General features: G+C 40.8%; 1 protein-coding gene across 1 annotated transcript in view; it reads left to right on the plus strand.

Moving 5' to 3' along the window:
* Nucleotides 1-5,775: 5,775 nt before the first annotated feature.
* Nucleotides 5,776-19,691, plus strand: part of LOC121868583 (sodium-dependent proline transporter-like) — a 61,711-nt gene continuing 47,795 nt past the window's right edge. The window contains exon 1 of the mRNA XM_042369352.1: nt 5,776-6,072. Coding sequence (XP_042225286.1) covers nt 6,046-6,072 — 27 coding nt within the window. The 5' untranslated portion in view covers nt 5,776-6,045. The remainder of the gene's footprint in view (nt 6,073-19,691) is intronic.

A 19,691-nucleotide genomic window follows, 5' to 3' on the forward strand; every position in this document is an offset into this window, starting at 1 on the left:
TGTGAAAGGTGTTGAGTTTGGCGCCCAGTGGTGGTAATGGGAGTATGGTAGTGGAGGAAACACAACTGATAATGGTAGTGAAGGCAACACAACTTGATAATGGTAATATGGTAGACAAGCAACACAGTTTGATAATGGTACCAGTGTCCTGATAATGACTTAGCATGCTGTAGGGTGGTTCTGATGCAAGTGTTGGTCACCATGCTAAGTGCTGGGAGCTAGGTGTACTGAATACTTGGCGTGTTTATGTAGCAACAGTACGTGTGGGAGGTCACCCTCACCCTCACTGCCAGGCATCCCCGTCAGCTGATCGCTTGTAAACACAGGGTACACACGTGGTGGTGGTGGTGGTGGTTATTGCTACTGTGTGTGTGTGTGTGTGTGTGTGTGAGTTAGTGTAAGTGGTTGTATTGTTTACATACTTACATGAGTACGTTGTGAAGTGTGTGCTGTACTTGTTATACATGTCTCTGAGTGTGTTTGTGAATGTTTAATGCACAGCTACGGACAAAACCCCCTGTACACTCGGCAATATCTAACAAGTAAGCACTGGCGGACCATTAGCTGAAGGAGATTGGGAAATTTCAACATATTTCTCCAGACATTCAGGAGCATTTTCCCTTCATATTGCCAAGCATTTAGGGACTTTTCTCCACAACTATTCATACTTACATACCAGAGTGTGCGTGTGTGAGTGTGTTTATGTACGTGTTTATGTACGTGCGTTCGTGTTGCCGTGTATATATATGTAGGAGGGGCGACTTATAGCCTTCATGCATGGGACGGTCGGTTACTTGGTGAAAATGGTGTAAGATGGGGATGGTGATGTGTGGTGGTGAGGGTGTGGTGATGATGGTGAGTGTGTGGTGATGAGGGTCTGATGATGATGGTGAGTGTGTGGTGATGAGGGTGTGATGATGATGGTGAGTGTGTGGTGATGAGGGTGAGTGTGTGGTGATGAGGGTGTGATGATGGTGAGTGTGTGGTGATGAGGGTGTGATGATGATGGTGAGGGTGGGTGTGGTGATGAGGGTGTGATGATGGTGAGGTGGGTGATGAGGGTGTGGTGTGTGAGTGTGGTGATGAGGGTGTGGTGATGATGGTGAGAGTGTGTGTGGTGATGGTGTGATGGTGGAGTGTGTGTGATGATGAGTGATGTGTGGTGATGAGGGTGGATGATGTGGTGGAGTGTGTGGTGATGAGGGTGGATGATGATGAGTGTGTGGTGATGATGGGAGGTGGTGGTGATGAGGGTGGTGTGTGTGTGTGATGATGGTGAGTGTGTGGTGATGAGGGTGTGATGATGATGGTGAGTGTGTGGTGATGAGGGTGTGATGATGGTGAGTGTGTGGTGATAGTGAGATCGTAAAGGTGACAGTGAATTGGTGAGGGAGTAAAGAAAGTGAGGGAGGAAGGGGAGAAAGAGAGAGTGTGAGGGAGAGAGGAAAGAAATTGAGGAAAGGAAGAAAGAAAGTGAGGGGAGACAGAATAAAGTGAGGGAGGGAAGGGAGAAGAGGAGAAAATGAGGAAGAGAAATAGAGGGGGAGTAAAGAAAGCGAGGAATAGAGGAAAGAAAGAGAGGGAGGAAAATGAGAAGAAAAAGAAGTAGGAAAGTGGGAAGAAACTGCGCAGGGGTTGTGTGCTGGGAGAAAATGAGGAGAGAGTCAGAGAAGAAAGTGAGGAGGAATATGAGTCCAAGGTTGTGGAGAAAGGGGAGAGAGAGAGAGGAAGATGAGGTAGTTATAACAAGTAGGAAGAAAGTAGAAAAGAAAGTAAAGAAACCGAATAATTTAACGAAGATGAAAATTAAAGAAAGTGAGATAAAAAAAAGAAAGCAAAAAACTAATAATTTTACTCAACTGAAAATAAAAAGATAAAAGAAAGTGATGGAGAAATGACTGATGGGGAAAGTAAGGTGGTCAAGGCGGTAGAAAATGAGGAGAAAGTGACAGAGTGTGTGTGTGTGTGTATGTGTGTAAACAACATCAGGTGGCAGTAGTATAGTGGTCAGCTGTCTGTACGTCTCTCTGTCTGCTTCAATAGTCTTGCTTTCCCTCACACCTCTACCTCAACCCACCTGGAGGCCGCTACCGTGGCCTCCATGCACCGAGAGGCCTAACTCCTTGGCCTCCATATTTCATTAGCTTCAGAATTAGAATTACCATTATCATTGTCATCGTCATCATCATCATCATTATTATCACCATCATCACCACCATCACCACCATCACCACGACCTTCATCATCATCATCATCATCATTATTATCACCATCATCATCATCACCACCACCATCATCATCATCATATCATCATCATCATCATTACCTTGCACTAATCCACAACAGTCAGAGCTCTCCATAGTGTAGTTCCTGACGGTTTAACCCTTTGAAGACTATGGTTTAACCCTTTGAAGAGGATGGTTTACCCCTTTGAAGACGATGGTTTACCCCTTTGAAGACGATGGTTTACCCTTTGAAGAGGATGGCTTACCCTTTGAAGAGGATGGTTAACCTTTGAAGAGGATGGTTACCCCCCTTTGAAGAGGACCCTTTGAAGAGGATGGTTTAACCTTTTGAAGAGGATGGTTGAGAGGATGGTTTACTCTTTAAGAGGATGGTTTACCCCCTTTGAAGAATGGTTTAACCCTTTGAAGAGGATGGTTTACCCCTTTGAAGAGATTTGATGGTTTAACCCTTTGAAGACTATGGTTTAACCCTTTGAAGAGGATGGTTTACCCCTTTGAAGACGATGGTTTAACCCTTTCGTCCCCAAAGAGTTAACTTGTACCTACATGTAAAATCCCAAACTCTTGTAAAACTGTATTATGTAATTCCTGTATTCCTGTACCTCTTCTACACTTGACCCCCTCCCTCCCTCCTACCACGTCAATGTGTTGAAGGCCGCGGTAACGATGCTGTGTTAATGCGGTTATCAGAGTGATGCGATGCGGTGCGGTAACGATGGTGATGTTTACATAGCTGGGAGTGGACATGAGGTGGTGGTGACGTTACGACGAGATGATGTCATTGACCTGGCGATGTGCTGATGTCATTAACCTGGCAATGTGATGATGTCATTGACCTGTTTACATGATGATATTTGAACATAATGACGTGATGGCATTATGACGTGTTAAATAATGATGTAAACATAATGATAACACGATAACGTGGTCGCCAAATACATACATACAAATATACTGAATACAAACGAACATTTCTTTATGCTAATAGCTTATATGAATACCTTAATGTTTTTATTGTGTAATTTTTTATGGTCGGTTATAAATATATTATAAATTCTGTTCTGGCCGCTGAGATTTATTTGTTTTGTTATTAACGCTAAGTCTTGTGTGTGTGTGTGTGTGTGTGTGTGTGTGTGTGTGTGTGTGTGTGTGTGTGTGTGTGTGGACGTGTGTATAGTCAAAATAATCACACACATTTTCTCTCTTTACAGGTAAGTCCCCCCAAGACGCCACTACCTCACGCCATCACTGGTTAGTCAGCGTCATACTGTATACTAAACCCACATTTACACTATTGTCTTAAAGCGGTCATAAAGTGCATGAGGCCCTACTTAAAAGGGTATCCCACTTAAAAGGGTATCCTACTTAAAAGGGTATCCCACTTAAATGGGTATCCCACTTAAAAGGGTATCAGTCAGATCAGGAATGGCGGTTATTGGGTTATCAGAGGGAGCCAATGTTTTTACCGTCTCATAATGCCTGGAGTACCACAGGGCTCTGTTCTGATTCTCACGATGTTTTAAGTTCTATATGGCTGATCTGATCACCTGAAGTTTAGACACTCTAGCTTATTTCACCTGGAGATTAAGCACCTTTATATTAACCTAATTTAAAAATCCCTTAGGTAACTACGGGGTGTTAAATCATTGCGTGAAGTGGGGGCTAATCTTTACGTGATCACAATGAACCTAACCTAATCAAAGCTAACTTAATTTAACCTAACCTAACGTAACCTAACTTTACATAACCTAACCTAACCTTACACCCTCTATACATCAGAGAATTTGCTAGTTAATGGATTCCTGTGTTTGTGTTCTTTTGTCAACAAGTTGTATTTCTCACTCACTCACTCACCATCATTTTCTCTTTCTCTCACTCAATCTCATACACATGCTCTCTCTCTCTCTCTCTCTCTCTCTCTCTCTCATCATTTCCCCTCACACACACACTCCACCCCTTTCTCTCTTTCTCCCTCTTATAAACTCTCTCTCTCTCTCTGTCTCATCAGCTCAACCACACAATATACTCACAAGGTTCCACACAATCATGCTTTGAGGCATTTTTTTTTCCACATCATATATATATTTTTTTATTTCTCCTCCAGTTACAGCTTTAGTGTCATTTCCCTTTCACTTCGCATTCCTCTCTCTCTCTCTCTCTCTCTCTCTCTCTCTCTCTCTCTCGTTACATTTCGTTTACTATATTTGTTTTTATTTTGTTTGTTTGTTTGTTTGTGACTCATTTCTTATCGTAGGAAGATATACTGTAGTCCCCCCACCCCATCATCATATTTCACTTTAAGATTAATTACTTCAACATAACCTAATCTAGCTTAAACTAATCTAACCTTGTCTAATCTGACCTAACCTAGAGCCTAACGTAATACAGTATAACCTAACCTAATCCAACTTAATTTAATCTAATCTAACCTAGTCTAATCTGATCTTACCTAGCCTAACCTAACTTAACCTAGCCTATCCTAACCTAACCCAAACTTAACCTAACCTAACCTAACCACTCCCAAGTAGCGTTAGAATATTTAATCATCAGGTGAAATAAGCTTGGGGGAGAGGGGAGGGGGGAGGGGTAATAATCTTCAAGTGATTTTAGATTTCTCTATGAATGTCCTTCGGGGTTCCAGTAATATTGTACACGAGGTAAACAAACAACTCACCGTCAGCATGAGTCAGCCACAATCTTCAACAAGCGGCGGGAAAATACTGACATATTCATCGATATGTCTCGTGTTCATTTCAATTTTTACCTCCGCTTTCTATTTTTAACTTTCTCTTCCAATTGACATAGTTATTATTACAACTTTCATTCATTAACACGTCTTTGAAATGTGTCACAAATGATGGACAGTGAGTGAATATTTTTTATTTTTTTTTATTTTTTTTATTACTTTTATTATTTTTTTTTTTACATTTTGAAAATTCTCACCGATTGTTAACTTTGCCAAATTAGTGGAACGTGGGAAAGTATTTAGTATTGTCAGGCCTTTTAAGTGCACAGGGTGATAGTCTGTGCACTTGGCCTTAGGTGCACATAATGATAGTTTGTGTGGGTGGGTTGATATGCAGGTGGAAGGGTGGTGGGAAGGTGTGCGGGTGGCAGAAAATGGGTGGGTTGGGTAGAAAGGTTGTGTGGGTGGCAGAAAAAATGGGTAGAAAGACTGTGTGGGTGGCAGAAAGATGGGTGGGTTGGGTGGAAAGGTCATATGGGTGGCAGCTTATGTGTGTGGGAGAGTGTGAGTGTGTGGGCGACAAGGAAATGGGTGGGTTGGGTAGGAAAAGTTGTGTGGGTGGGAAAATGTGAGAGCATGTGGGTGTGTGTAGGTGGCAGAGACGCGAGTAGAATGTGTGTTTAAAAAAGGGAATATTTACCATGGACAAAATAGGTATGCATGTGGGTGGGGGGAGGGAGGGTGCGTGTGTGTAGGTGTGTGGGTGCGTCCAACATAGAGAGCGAGAGAGAGAGAGAGAGAATGTAACTATCTCCATCTAGTCCGTGCGTCCGAATCCCGACAGGGCTCAGTGTTCCCCCGGCCGTTGTTAGGTGTACACGCTCGTATCACCTCTCCTCCCCCCCTCCCTTCATCACTAACTAACCCTTTTTTACTCTGTGAATCGTGACCTCGAGGTGTAGAGAGTGTTACCCTGTGTATATATGTGTGTAGAGAGGGTAGTGCATTAGCCCGTGACCATAGACGCTGTAGGAACTTAATAATATATATAATCAGTGTGGGGTCCGGAGCTTCACATGGGCACCTGAACAGGACAGTCAACACTCCGTCATCATGCCTTCGTATTCCTACAAAGTCAACGTGAGTGTCTGTCTTAACTCGGTGTCACGGTGAACTGTTTACATTTAGCTCACCGTTCCTTAGAATCTAAGGAACGAGTCAGGGGAATATCTAAGGCTTAGATATTCCCCTTACCCGTATGCTCCTTAGAAAAGCTCCTTTACAATAGTGTTACTTAACCCTTTGGCTGACGGAGGTTTCGTTACCCAGATGTTCCTTCCCTTATTACGTACTATGAACACCAAAGACAAGACACCCTGGGTACCTCCCGAGCTCTTATTGTACGCATTACTTTACAATATCAAATGTAATTGTATGTACAGTAATTAACTTATTATGCATTCTTTTGTAGTTTTGTAACCATATTACTTTTATAACCTAACTTTAATGTGCATTAATTTTGGGATCACATGAAGATTAGGCACCCCGGGTAGTGTTAGGAACTTAAATTTCAGGTGGGTTAAACCGGGGTGCCTAATCTTCAGGTGGGAACATTGGACTACCTAACCTTCAATTCCTCACCTATCAGTAATTCCTCACCTACCCATAATTCCTCACCTACCCATAATTCCTCACCTACCCATAATTCCTCACCTATCCATAATTCCTCACCTACCCATAATTCCTCACCTACCCATAATTCCTCACCTACCCATAATTCCTCACCTACCCATAATTCCTCACCTACCCATAATTCCTCACCTACCCATAATTCCTCACCTACCCATAATTCCTCACCTACCATAATTCCTCACTCACCCATAATTCTCACCTACCTATAATCCCTCACTCACCCATAATTCTCACCTGCCCACCCTCACCCACTGCAAGCACCCTCACCCACCCACACCCCTCACCCACCCAGCACCTCACCTGGCCCATAGCACAGGATGGGTCCGGTTCAATGCACCACACACACACACACACACACACACACACACACACACACACACACACACACACACACTTTTCTCTCCATTGTCTCATTCATTCCTTCTGCATATCTCTCTCTCTCTCTCTCTCTCTCTCTCTCTCTCTCTCTCTCTCTCTCCACAACAAAACCTTCATCACCAAAGCGCCTATCTTCTCTCCCTCCTCCCTTCTCTTCCTTCTTCACCTCCTCCTCTTTCTTCTCTTCCTTCTTCACCTCCTGCTCCTCTCCTCCCTCCGCCAATGAAAACTATATTTTCTCCCCTCAATAGGCACCATAACACATCATCCTATCGCTTTCTTCCCTCAATAGGCACCATAACACATCATCCTATCGCTTTCTCCCCTCAATAGGCACCATAACACATCATCCTATCGCTCTTTCTCCCCTCAATAGGCACCATAACACATCACCCTATCGCTTTACCTGAACATTCACCTCAACCTGTTGTAATATTTACCTAACTTTCTTAACCCATCCATAACAGTAGTGCATCCTTTCTGACCTTGCATTAAAACTGTACCTTGAAATGCCTTTATAAATATCAGGTGTCGAGTTAAATACTGCCGCCAGGTGTAGGTGAGCCACGCCCTCTTATTCTTACGTGTCCCATATTCTTAGACGATGCATCCTCAATACTAGGCTTCCTAACCTTGAAATGTATGATTAATAAGCTTCCTAACCTTGAAATGTATGATAAATAAGCTTCCTAACCGTGAAATGTATGGGAAATAAGCTTCCTAACCTTCTAATATCGATAAAATAGGCAATCACGCGAACATTAGACACCCCAGCTTAATTTACCTACAGATTAAACACACATTAAGTATTAAAACCCTAAAACGAATCCGTGGCAGTAACTCAATCTAACTCTATATGAAATAACAGGAAATGCCATCACAGCGTAGTGAATGTCATGTCTCTAGTTAGTATGAATTAAAAGCCGCTGTTGTCATTCATAGTTCCTCAACGCTCAGACCTTGCACGCGCTTCGCTTACTGTAACTGTTATTATTATTATTATTATTATTATTATTAGAAGGAGAAGAAGAAATGCTGTCGTAATTGCAAAGAAAGTATGAAATGTGTGTAGATATTCTATTAAAATCAATAGACAAGTAACGAGGATAGTGTGAGGTAGAGTTGAAGTGTATTTTTGTTAGGCTGTCCATGGCCGATTAATTTATTGTTTGCTATTGTTTGTATACCTGCACTGTCTACGTACATTATATACCTGTTCTGTCTATGTGTATTGTTTGTATACCTGTACTGTCTATGTATACATGCCAAATCAACGTAAACTATGACGATTTTCCTTAATAGTTACGATGCTAAAATCTTCCCTCCATAACAGCAGCGTTACTGACCTGTATCAATATATACCGCCCTAAATATCAAACACAGATCCCCCAAAATATCCTTTCGGGGGTTAAGTGAGAGAGCCATTGTTATTATGTATACTACGTGGTGTTCATAACTGTAACCACCCTAGCAGTAGGCTTTCCATTTTTGTGAGGATATCGTAAGAAAAATTTCCATCCAATATAACTCAAATACCAAATTAAAATCGACAGAGTCTTCGTTGTCATGTAGTTTATAAACTTTTCATGAACTAACAACTTCCCGACTGTAGGATTCTTAACCTTGTATCAAAACTGTATCGAGAAATACCTCTTGTAAATATCAAATGTCACACCACAATAATTACCAGCGCGGTATGTGGCAGACAGCTCAGCAGTTGCCACACACCGCCGGATGATCATGCATGTCAATATGGAGCTGGATGAGTGAGTTTCCTCTATAAATACTTGTGGTGAGTTATGATCCTTTTGTTATTGTGTGCCTTCATGTGCTAAACAAACCGGGGATGTTGGTATTGCCTTTATTCTTGTTTATTTTGATGTTATTGTTGTTAGTGTATATACAGTAGCCTCTCACCCTTCTCTCAATACCGTCTACAAGTGTTGCGTCAAGTGTTATTTGTTCATTACTGTCTTTGTGGTTAAGTGTTATTGTTGCGTTTCTTATTCATTATTATCGGTATTATTGTTATAGGACCTTAGCCTTTTCATTATTATTTTTATTATTATGCAAACACTCAAAAGCACACACACACACACACACACACACACGTACCTGGTTAAACTGCAAATAACATAAAAAAAGGAACTATTGAAAGGTTACACAGCGGAGATCAGTTACTCAAGACACAGGAAAAAGTGAAGGGCTAACCAAACCGACCTACCTAGCCGAGCCGTTTGTCAGAGCCGAGTCTAGCTACTGTTATCCAAGAAGCTCTGGTGTCGAGTTGTTAGACGATTTTTTGGGGGCATTGTATATTTAGTATTGGACTGTAATATCGACTGTAAGCTTCATTATATACGCTAAAAGATATAAAGGACAGTGAATGCCAATTTTAGGATTTTTATATTGATGCTGATTTACCTGTGTTTATTTAGAGACGTGTTTGTAAACTGGAAAATAAGTGTTCATATCGGTCACAGGAAACTTGTAAATAAAGACCTTGAACACTCCACGGTCCACGGAACAGAATGATGAATATATCCTATCTACTTATCATTCTTTCTTCTTGGTAAATGCTCGGGAAAAAATATTCATGAAGCAACTTTTTTCTGTATTTGATCACATATTCATTATTTTTATTTTTATTTTAATTATTACTATTACTCCTTTGACGGGTTATGAGATATTGAACTTGACGCAAAATATTCAAATTTTGATATAATATAAAGTTTTATTCGATTGTCTGGTTTGACATATAATCAGTACACACCCATAGTTAAGACGTACTGTATGACTGTCACCCGGCTGGAATATTAAATGGTGTTCCTATGTTCATTTAAGTTTTATTCACCATTTCTAGTATTTTTTTTAAGAATAACCAAGAAAAAACGAGGGAACTTCACAAAGGGCGACTCCAATGTTTATAGTCTCAGTCATGGTCGTATACGGTGATAAAATAATTTCTTATCCGGCCAATTGGGGATAAGAGGATCAAATTCCTTTAAGTGGATCAAATTTTATTATAAACCACCAAAATCATATCTTACTGTGAGGTTGTATCAGCTAGATCAATGAATACCAATTATGACCGACTGACTCCTTCGCTCACCGAAACATCGACTTCAGAGTAACAACGCCAGGAGGAGTTGTTGCCAGGCGTATGAATAGTGTAGTGATGGATTTAGTTTTGGCTACAATTTCAAACCATCGCCATAAAAGAAAACAACTTCATATAGAATAGCGGACATTTAAAAACACGTGGATGAAAGGTCTTATTTTGTGTGATTATATCCATTGTATACCAGCAATGTCTATGTACACAATGAATCAGTGTAAATTTGTTAGAGATTTTACAGAATATCTATCTATCTATATATTTATCTATCTATCCTCTGTTTATGTGGCGTTTTAAAGGAAGAAGATGAATAAAGGGAAAAAATAAGGCGTGGTACGTGACTGGTGGTGGTGTGAGGGCGGATGACTGGTTCACCTCGACTGTCTCAAGGTGCGACAGTTAACCCTCAAGGGGACGCTACACCCAGTCCCAGGTGTAATGGGTGTCTGCCATGGTTCAGGACTGTGGGGCGTGGTGGTGGGTGGTGAAGACAGAGAGAGAGAGAGAGAGAGAGAATACGGCAAATAGGGTGAGAGGGGAACATCCAGATAAAGATTAGTGAGAAAGAAAGGAGTGGAATTAAGAAAGAGAAACAAGGGGAAAAGATCTATAAAGAAAAAGTTAAATCTGAATGAAACTGAAAAGGTAGACAAGAAGACAGAGAGAGAACACAGTGTAGAAAGGAGGAAAAAATAGGAGGGGGAGGAAGTGTTTACACTGTCATGCCGTAAACGTTTGACCTGGGGGGGGGGTGGTGGGGGTGAGGGAAGGTGGGGGGACGTGAGGGAGAGAGTGGGTTGGAGAGCGTGAAGTAAAGAATGGGTGGAGGGGGTGAGGGAGGGAATGGGTGGGGGAGCGTAAGGGAAGGAGTGGGTGGGAGTGTGTGAGAGAGGGAGGGACGTGACTGGGGTCGAGGTGTGAGAGGGAAGTGAGAGGAGCGGGAGGGAGTGGGTGGGGGTAGGTGGTGGGGCGTGACTGGGGTTGATGACACAACACGGGAGTGAAATAGTCTGGTCAAACAAGAGCACCAGTGACAATGTGCTTTGTTAGTGCTTGAGACAGACAGACAGACACAAAGATAGCCTTCAAAAGTAGCACCAACTACCCATTAACATTACATATATTAAACGGGATAGAACAAGATGTCACGTACGATAACATTACTTTCAACGTACGATTCTAATCAAAGCCACCTGCTCTCACTTTAGTAGTACGATCCAGTGTTATCCCATCGTATGAAATTCTGATCTTTACGCCTCTATAAAACATGTAAATAACCTATGTAAGACTGCATTAATTTGCCTGCCTGATTTTCTATGTACAGCCCCCTTCACTAGTGCGTTTACAGGGGGATTGTCAGGTTTTGTGCAGTGTGACAGTCATGTGTTTGTTTACATTCGACAGAAGGAAACTCACAGTAGTTAACATACTATGGGATCAAATTAAAACAACATTACAACAAATATCACAAAGATAATGATTTGTGGAATGTTTATATGACGAGCCTCTGTAAACACACTAGTGAAGGGGACTGTACAGACAATTCTGGTCACCTCTGCTCTGCTCTTTTAGGTCAACACACTATTTCCTGTCTCATCATAGGAACTTTCACAGGTAAAATTATCACTACTATAATGAATGCAAAAGAAAATTTAACTCAGAGGTAAATGACACGTTAAGAGAGATGAGTTGTGTAAAAAAAAAAAGAGAATCAGAGAAAATTATAAATTATCGACATGAGTTGTAAGAACCGGGGGAAACTGATGTATTATGGAGGTAGTCTTGTCGAGTTATGGGGGAAAATATATACTGAGATATAGTTAAAGTGTCTATGTTAATTATGTCTGTCCGGCGTATCTGTCTATCTGTCTGTCTGTCTGTCTGTCTGTGCTTAATACTTTACCCTCCCACCATCAAACACAGCAAATAGGACAGTTATTTAGTAGCTATAGAGTGCAGATGAGTGAATATAAGACAAATTCACATACAAATAGAGTTAAAGTTTATGTTGTATTTCCGCACCTTAAGCTAAATTACGCATTGAAAAAAAAAAATCTACTGGAAATAACAAAATATGAATCTTAATAAAAATAAAAAGACGAAAAATAGTAAATAAAATAAAAATACTTAAAAAAAATTAATAAAATCATGAATTATACAGATTATATATAGAGACAGAAGAAAATATAAGTGATAATAATTAACCATAAGAGACGAGGATAATGATGAGATAAAAATAATGATAAGAAACAGAAGACAAATGAGAAAGGAAAGTGTTGAGTTCACTGTTGGTTAGCGTGGGTAGTTGTTCACCTCTTGTGTTGTGTGAGACCCTCTTGCTGCATGCCTAGGTGAGAGAGAGAGCCAGTGACTGTGTTGTGTTAGAGAGAGAACTGGTGACTGTTGTGTTGATTAGAGAGAGAGAGAGAGAGAGGAGAAGGACGGAGTAGCGGAGAGAAGGAGGAGGACAGGAAGCAGAGGAAAGAAAGAGGAAAGAAGGAGAAAATTAAGAAAGTCCTGAAAGCTGGAGGAGGAGAATAAGGAAGTAGGGGAGGAAGAGGAGAAGAGCAAGAGAGTTGGTAGGTTAGTGTCTGAGAGAAAGAGAGAGAGAGAACCCGTCTACCTTCACCCCTGTTGCTGGACCCTCCTTCCTCTCTCTCTACTCCTCCCTCCCCCTCCTCTCACCCCCCCTCTCCATTCCTCACTCCCTCTCTCTACCCCCCCCTCATCGTACTCCCTCTACCCAGTGACCGCATAAACATACACTCACTTTCCTATAATGTGAGGGGGGGGGTGAGAACTGGGGGGGGGTTGGGGGGTGAGTGCCGTAATGAGACGTTCACCCCCCTCCCTCTCTCTCTCTCTCTCTCTCTCTGGGTGGTATGGCAAGCACACAAATGACAATGAGTTGTGTTGGTGCTCGTAAGAGAGAGAGAGGAAAGAGTGAGAGAGAGAGGGGGGGGGGGCACTGTCATTAGGTATAGTATCTGGTATTTGTTCCTGTTTAGTCTTGGCACCAAACAACTACAATGTAATAACAACAATAACAGCAACAACAACAACAACAACAATAATAATAATAATAATAACAACAATAATAATAATGACAATAATGATTAATAATAACAATAACAACAATAATAATAATAACAATAATAATAATAATAACAACAATAATAATAATGACAATAATAACAACAACCATAATAATAATGACAATAATAATAACAACAACACAGTCAGTATTCGGCGTGGCAGTGTCGTGGGAAGAACTACACAGTGGAGTAATTAGGGTATAAACAAAGTCACGGAGGCACCTGTCTTGCTTACAATCACTCTTGTCTTGTGCAACACTTTTGTGAGTTTATTTTTAAGTGCTAGAACACTGTAGGCTGTTGTAATCTGTGGCTACTGCTGCCTCTCTCTCTCTCTCTCTCTGTCTCTCTTTTCTCTAATACTGGCAGGCTGGTCTAATCTATGACTCTCTCTCTCTCTCTCTCTCCTGTGTATTAAGATGCAAGAGAGGAACGTCGTAAATACACTAGTCCAAGGATGTCCTACGGGGGGAGAGAGAGAGAGAGAGAGAGAGAGAGTTGCAGCCAGCATCTTACCTCATGAGTCATAGAGCTGGATGACTTTTTAACTAGTCTGCTTTTTTTTTCACCTTCCTTGACCACCAGTTGAGAATTAAGTGTTTGAGTGGACCAATTAGCTGACAGGAACTTGGTGCAAATTTAACTTGATATATATTTATCTGGATGTAAATTTAACTGGATCTAAATTTAACTGGATCCAAATTTAACAGGGTGTAAATTTAACGTGATATATATTTAACTGGATATAAATTCGTGTGTAAAATATAATAATAATAGTATTGAACTTATTCCCAGGGTTTAAAACACTCAACCAAATTATTTAACTGTTTTTATTTAATAGCGCTAGTGATTGGTTGAACTTCAATGTTTGTGTGTTGTGATTGGTCCAGCCTCAAGCTTGGTGTATGGTGATTGGTCTAGCTTCAAGTTTTAGTTTACAGTGATCGGTGCAGTCTCAGTGTTGTGTGTTGTGATTGGTCCAGCCTCAACGTTAGTATACAGTGATTAGTTCAGTCTCAAGGTTAGTGTACAGTGATTGGTTCAGTCTCAAGGTTAGTGTACAGTGATTGGTCCAGCCTCAACGTTAGTGTATAGTGATTGGTCCAGTTTCAAGGTTAGTGTACAGTGATTGGTCCAGTCTCAAGGTTAGTATACAGTGATTGGTCCAGTCTCAAGGTTTGTTCATAGGCCACACAGGGAGACGCGTGAAGGATTTGGGCTTGCCTAGGTGAAGGCCAACTAGTTGTGTGTGTGTGTGTGTGTGTGTGTGTGTGTGTGTGTGTGTGTGTGTGTGTGTGTGTGTGTGTGTGTGTGTGGCCTCTTTTTCTCCTATACGAGTTTCATCTCTCTAAACGCTTCCAGTCTTACTCTTCTTTGGTCGCCTCACATTAGAAAGTAAACACAACCTGGTATTGGCTATTCTCCTACGTCCCAACAATTATCCGTGTCTGTGTTGTGCTGATCGACTCGTTATAGTTCCTAGTGTTTGTGTTGGTCTACAGGACAGGGTTAGTTTAGTCTCTCTCTCTCTCTCTCTCTCTCTCTCTCTCTCTCTCTCTTTTGTGTTGCGTTCCAGTTTTTCGCAAGGAAATTGTGTTTTTGATCTCGTTGACTGTGTTCAGATTATTATTTGATTTGCCCCAGAAGACAGATCAATCCAGGTGTTAAATCAGTAATCCATAATAATAATGGTGGTTGCAATATACGGTATGTGGTGTAAGAGAGGGCGCGAGGTAAGTGCGTTCTCTCTCTCTCTCTCTCTCTCTCTCTCTCTCTCTCTCTCTCTCTCTCCAGTCACTGCATAACAAAACAACCCTCACACAAAACCTTGCTCAAGAACTGTGGACACCAGTAAGAAGTTCCCCGTATCAGCACCAACAAAGCCTCAGAAATACACAACATTCAGTTTACCATCGACTCAGCGGTGCAAGAATGTATCTTAACTTAACTTACGACAAAATTATTGATTCCCAAAGAGTCTTACAGTAAGATTAACCCCACAAACTGTTGACATCAGAACACAACAGACTGACTAACCCCAAGGCACAGGGATGAAAAGCTCAAATAATATTATAATGTTAGAACTATCACCACCTCGACTGCCAATGAGGTGTACTCTAAAGGCTTGTTTAACCTACTATACTGTATACATGGATGGTGGCCAGAGTGATTGTGATATTTTAATGAGAAGTTATTGACGCATCTGTTGCACTTATGACCAAATTGTGCAAGAATGGGTGATATCTCTCTCTCTCTCTCTCTCTCTCGTTTCGTCATGGCGTTCGAGAGAGAGAGAGAGAGACAAACAGACCTTTCACTATACCAACCACGTTAATTACAGGGAGCATAAGCCGATAAACATGTTGTGGTTTACTTACAAGATTTAGTACACGGTATAAGGTAAGGTAAGAGACATCCGACCAAAGCCACGCATGGACAAAATACCACCAAACTGATGAGGTTGATGAGAATGACGATGAAGCAAATGGTGGAGGCCTTTATGCTTGTGTGTATAGTGATGATGATGATGGTAATAATGATGATGGTAGTGATGATGATGATGATGGTGAAGATGAAGATGATGATGGTACCGAGGATGATGATGATGATGACAATAACTATGATAACGATTCTGAAACACACACACACACACACACACACACACACATACACACACACACGGTAGAGTTACGAGTTAGCTATAGCCTTGGTAGTTGGACAAGTCTCCACGCTGTATGATGGTAAATGGTTGACGGCCACCACACACCATGGTAAATAGCTTGCCTAGCTGCCAGACCAAAACACTGATGGTGGTAGGAGTGATGGTGATAGTAGTGGTGATGGTAGTGGCGGTGGTGATAGTAACGATGGTGGTGGTAGTGGTGGTGAAGGTGGTAATGATGGTGGTAATGGGGGTAGTAGTGGTGGGGATGGTAGTGGTGGTGGTGGTGGTAGTGGTGGTTTGTAGTGGTGGACGTGGTGGTGGTGGTGGTGGTCAGTCGTGGTGCTTTGTAGTGGTGGTGGTGGTGGCGGTGGTGGTAGTAGTATAATGATGGTGGTGGTGGTAGCAATAATAGTGAAGGTTGTAGTATTGGAGGTAATAGCAGTGGTGGTGGTACAGGGCCGCCTCTTTAGTCTCTGTTACCACCTACACAAAGGACCAGTATTGTCTGTATGTGCAGTATATTTTTCCTTGATTTTACAATAATCTCCGGTTGTACTTCTGAGTCGCCCTTCCTTCTCTGCAGGATATACGCTTCCTTACCTGTACGATCGTCAATTGTTTTCCTTACCTTTACGTTCGTTAATTGTTTTTCCTTACATATGCGATCGTCAATTCTTTTCCTTACATGTACGATCGTCACAATTGACGATCGTCAATTGTTTTCCTTACATGTACGATCGTCAATTGTTTCTCCTTACATATACGATCGTCAATTGTTTTTCGTGTTAGTATATTTTCACAGTACAATGCAGTTTACTGTTATAGTGAGACGGGTGTATTTATTCCTCCCTGTCTGTCTGTCTGTCTTTGAACATCACCTCTTCCACAGACGACTCAATGGACTGTTCTGAAAATTCGCACCAGAAACTATACATTATCGGGGAATGACGAAAGACGTGGAATTTTCGTCAATTTTAAAGAAGTTTAAAAGATATAAAAAATCAAATCAAAAGCATTCGTCTATTGTGTCATATTGTCACATAAAATCGTAAAGTTTTTTTTTTGTGTGTGTAACGTGTTGTTATTATCCGCCTATAAAAATATTATGGTGGGAATTTGAGGTCGGTTGTGCAACGTTACTGCCGCTGGTGACGCTCTTGATATAGTTAACCCCATCAATTTATTGTTACACTTTAGAGCTAACTTTAATACTCTAGCCACGGCGTAGAGTTAGCTTTAATACTAGACCCAGGGCGTAGATTGTAGAGCTAACTTTAATAATCTAGCCACGTTGTAGAGTTAACTTTAACACTAGACCCAGGGCGTAGATTGTAGAGCTAACTTTAATACTCTAGCCACGGCGTAGAGTTAGCTTTAATACTCAAACCATAGTGTAGAGATAAATTTAAAACTAGACCTGCATTTACACGGACAAAGTGAGTCATCAGGGAGGAACGTGAGGTCAAACGTGTGTGGTGTTGCGATACCGACAACGATCACGTCCCAGTAACCTCTCTCGGTAAAATACTCTCCCAGCTTCTCCTACGCTTTAAAACTGACATTATACCAAGCCGTTCCTCATTTATACTTTCTAACTAATAACTATTATAATCCCGAGTGTTTTATCACCATGAGGAAGCATTTGTGTTCTTTATCTGCGGCCAATGACGTTACAATACCCGGTAATATGGCGAATCATCCACCTAAAATGTAATATATACACCCATTTCTATATTACTTTTTAAAAAATATCTATAGTAACTGCGTAAAACAAACTATGGAATATATTTACTATATTTTATAAGCATCTTCTCGTCAAAAATAGATGGTCTGGCGGGAACGAGAGGTCGGTTGTGTTACGTTACCGCGGCCCGTTAGTAATATTTCTACTACAATTATACCCATCCAACGTTCTATTACGGCCTGAAACAACCTATACTCTATGATTATACTCAAGAATTGCCTTTAAAATTATACCCACCGTTGAAAACAAACATTAAGCTATAATTAAAACATTATAATCTTTAGCTTATTACGATTTTAATCCAACCTCAATCTATAATTAAACACGATTAGATATTAGGCTTTAAATATACTGTACACTAACTTTCTGGGCTATAATTATACTAAACCTTATATATTACGATTGTATAAAATTTTAGACCACTTTAGGAATCAATTATGTGACTTTCTCATTATTGTTTTTCTTAAGAGGGCTCTGACCACGTTAAGTCTGCCTAGCGTTTGCCCAGTCGTCTCGTTAAGTTTTGGTCCAAGTTAATTAAGGTGTGATATTGTGTTTATTTCTTAAATGATGATGATGATGATGATAATAATAATAATAATAATAATAATAATAATAATAATAATAATAATAATAGTGTAATAATAAGAAGAAAATGACAATAGCAACAAATAATAATAATTATAATAATAATAATAATAATAATATCAACAACGATAACAATAATAACTATAATAACAATCAAATTATAAAATTACTGTAACGTAACTTAACGAACAAGAATTGCATTGCGATACACGAGAGCCACGACCAATGACAATATAATTTGTGATATAATTACAATCACAAAAAATAATTACACATACAATTAACAGCCCCATAAAGACTTTCAAGAAGGTATTTTTATTTTTTATTCACAATTTTAAGTTTAATTTTGAGTATTTTTTATTATTTTTATTTAGTTTTGTCAATTTATTTGCCTGTGTGTGAAAGATAGGGATAATGTGTGTAGAAGAGAGAGAGAGATTACCACTAATATTAACATCTGTCCATCTATCTATCTACCAATCACATATCCATCCCATCAATAATAATTTGGAACAGCATCATATGAGAGAGAGGAGCGGGAGGAGGGGGGGGGTCAAGACACTACCACCACATAACCTTGTTCCGGATACCAGTAACTAGTTCTTATAACAGCTTCACGGTGTCGCCTCTGCTCTTGCACAGTTTAAACCTCGCTATGGGAACTTACTGTGATAAATCTCTCAGAGCGGAGAACTCGTCACCACCCATAGCTTGTGTTGCGACAGCTTCACGGACCATATTACTACTGTATATTATCTGGCCGTGTGAAAGGTGTCAAGAGATTTATCACACCGTCGCTGCCGTTCACTATCTACTGAACTCTGCCAGACGCATTAATAATATATATTTTTTTTTTACTGTTTAACCTCGCTATCTGACATGTTTTATTTATTTATTTACATTTTAACCCCGATGCCAGAAGCCTACCTGAGTGTCCTTTAAGGTTTTGTTTTTATAACTTTTTAAACCCCATTGCCAGCCGGGTGATTTCACTTTCTTGCCAGCGTTGTTTTGTTGTTGTGATCCCCGCTGCCAGACGACAGACCTAAAGTATCGTACTAGGGGAATTTTGTTACTCAGACGTCGCTGCCAGGTGTGTGTGTGTGTGTGTGTGTGTGTGTGTGTGTGTGTGTGTGTGTGTGTAATTTACCCCCCTCCCAACCCCCCAACCCCACCGCCAGTCGACCACCTTCTTGTACACAGACGGACATCAGGAAGCAGATGACCAACATTACACTGTCTTCATCTAAACACATTCACATATTTGCAGCGGTGTGGCGACGTTGTTGCTTCATCGTTCTGTAAGCCTGTTAGGTAATGAGCGTCTTGCATGATGATGTACGTGTGAGTGGAGGGGATGTCTCTTCTTCCTATCCTCACTGCCTCGTGTTCTCCCACACACCAGGGCCACAGGTTCTCAAAAGATTCACACTAATTATTTCCTCCCTAACTGGGTGTGGGAGGATTCATCTGCTTAAA

Source organism: Homarus americanus, unplaced genomic scaffold, assembly GCF_018991925.1.
Source record: "Homarus americanus isolate GMGI-L3 unplaced genomic scaffold, GMGI_Hamer_2.0 scaffold59495, whole genome shotgun sequence".
NCBI lineage: Eukaryota > Metazoa > Arthropoda > Malacostraca > Decapoda > Nephropidae > Homarus > Homarus americanus.